Consider the following 1629-nt stretch of genomic DNA (forward strand, 5'->3'; position numbering starts at 1 on the left):
AACCCAGGATAGCCAAAACAATCCTGTACAATAAAAGAACTTCTGGAGGCATCACAATCCCTGACTTCAAACTCTACTACAGAGCTACAGTACTGAAAACAGCCTGGTATTGGCATAAGAACAGGAGGACCAATGGAACTGAATAGAAGCATGGGGACTTTGAGGGAGGGTTGAAGTAGGGAGGGGAGAGGCAGGGAGGGGAGCAGAGAAAAATGTAGAGCTCAATAAATATCAATAAAATAAAAAAAGGAAAAAAATAAAAATTGAACCATCAAGACAGGAAGTAATATTTGTTGGTGAGAACATGAAGAAATTGGAAATGCAGAATGATATACAGTTTCTGTGGAAAACTGTGTGGTGCATCAAGAGGCTAAACACAGAAATTATCACTTGGCCTAACTCTTACATACAGGTAGACAGCACAAAAAGCTGAGAGCAGGTTCGAGCCCGAGATCTAAATGTTCACAGCAAGACCCAACAGGTGAAAAGAATCCAAATGTCCACTAATAGACGAGAGTATAAACCAACGTGGTTTACTATTCAGATCTTGGTATATGCTACATGGATAAACATTTAAAACATAATAACTCAGATATAAAAGACCACCTGTTGTATGACTCCATTTATATGAAATATTCAGGAAAGGGAAATCTATAGAGAAAGAAAACACATTGGTGTTTGGCAAGGTAGAGAAGGCCGGAAAGAAGACAGCTCAATGTGTGAAGAGCTTCCTTTTGATGATAAAATATTTTAGAACTGAAAAAAGGTGATCATTGCAATTCGTGGGTATGCTAAGTGCCCATAATTGTCCACAGGGCTTTTGTGGCACTACAGAGATGGCGCTGCAGCTAATGGCTTGTTGTGCAATCGTGAGGACCACAGGGTGCATCCCAACACCCACATACCAAGCCAGGCATCCAAATCATGCTTGTAACTTCAGCTCTAAAGGATTCAACGCCCTATTCTGGCCCTCACAAGCACAGATGTTACACTTTCACACACATGGGAATACACTCATATAGACACACACACACATGAATATTTTAAAATAGTTTTTATGCAAATTTTATCTTAAGATAAACTCTTACTGTATTGACTTTGTGAACAGTTTGACAGTCTACTGTAAATAAAGTGAGAAACAAGGCTGACCCTCTCCAGTATGCTTTCTTTAAAATTGGAAGTAACTGTATAATGAATCTCTAGCAAAGCACAGACACTGACACATGACTTAAATGTTGGTGTAAATGGCCTGTGGTTCACAGTTCTTAAAGCATTGGCCCAGGGAGCATACCATGGCGTGTGCAGTGGAGCCCTCAGAAGAGCAGGGCTGGGCGTGCATCACTTCATGATCCGGTTCTTCCCTTCTGGAAACTACAGCAGCTACAGGCTTGGCTCTGGAGTCACAGTTTTTAACATTATTTTTGGAAGTTTTTCTTTGCAGGGAAGAAAAGAAAGTACTATTATCAACACAGTGATGATTGACAGTTTGAAAAATATGTGAAATGTGTATCTGCAATAAAACTACATCATTTTACAAAAGTTAGTCAAAACCTAGAAGGCATTTTCTAAAACCTTTGTCTTTAAGATAATCAAGATTACAGCAGAGCAGTGGTGGCACACGCTTTTTTT

At 39.6% G+C, this 1629-nt stretch overlaps 1 protein-coding gene across 2 annotated transcripts in view; it reads right to left on the minus strand.

The window, feature by feature from the left end:
- The window catches only part of Nek4 (NIMA related kinase 4), a 52908-nt gene that overhangs the window by 34211 nt on the left and 17068 nt on the right, over positions 1–1629 (minus strand). For both annotated transcript variants that reach the window (XM_026779812.1, XM_013346919.2), the window contains exon 6: positions 1292–1433. In XM_026779812.1, the coding sequence (XP_026635613.1) occupies positions 1292–1433 (142 nt within the window). The remainder of the gene's footprint in view (positions 1–1291; positions 1434–1629) is intronic.

The sequence above is a fragment of the Microtus ochrogaster genome, chromosome 6, assembly GCF_000317375.1.
Source record: "Microtus ochrogaster isolate Prairie Vole_2 chromosome 6, MicOch1.0, whole genome shotgun sequence".
Taxonomy (NCBI): domain Eukaryota; kingdom Metazoa; phylum Chordata; class Mammalia; order Rodentia; family Cricetidae; genus Microtus; species Microtus ochrogaster.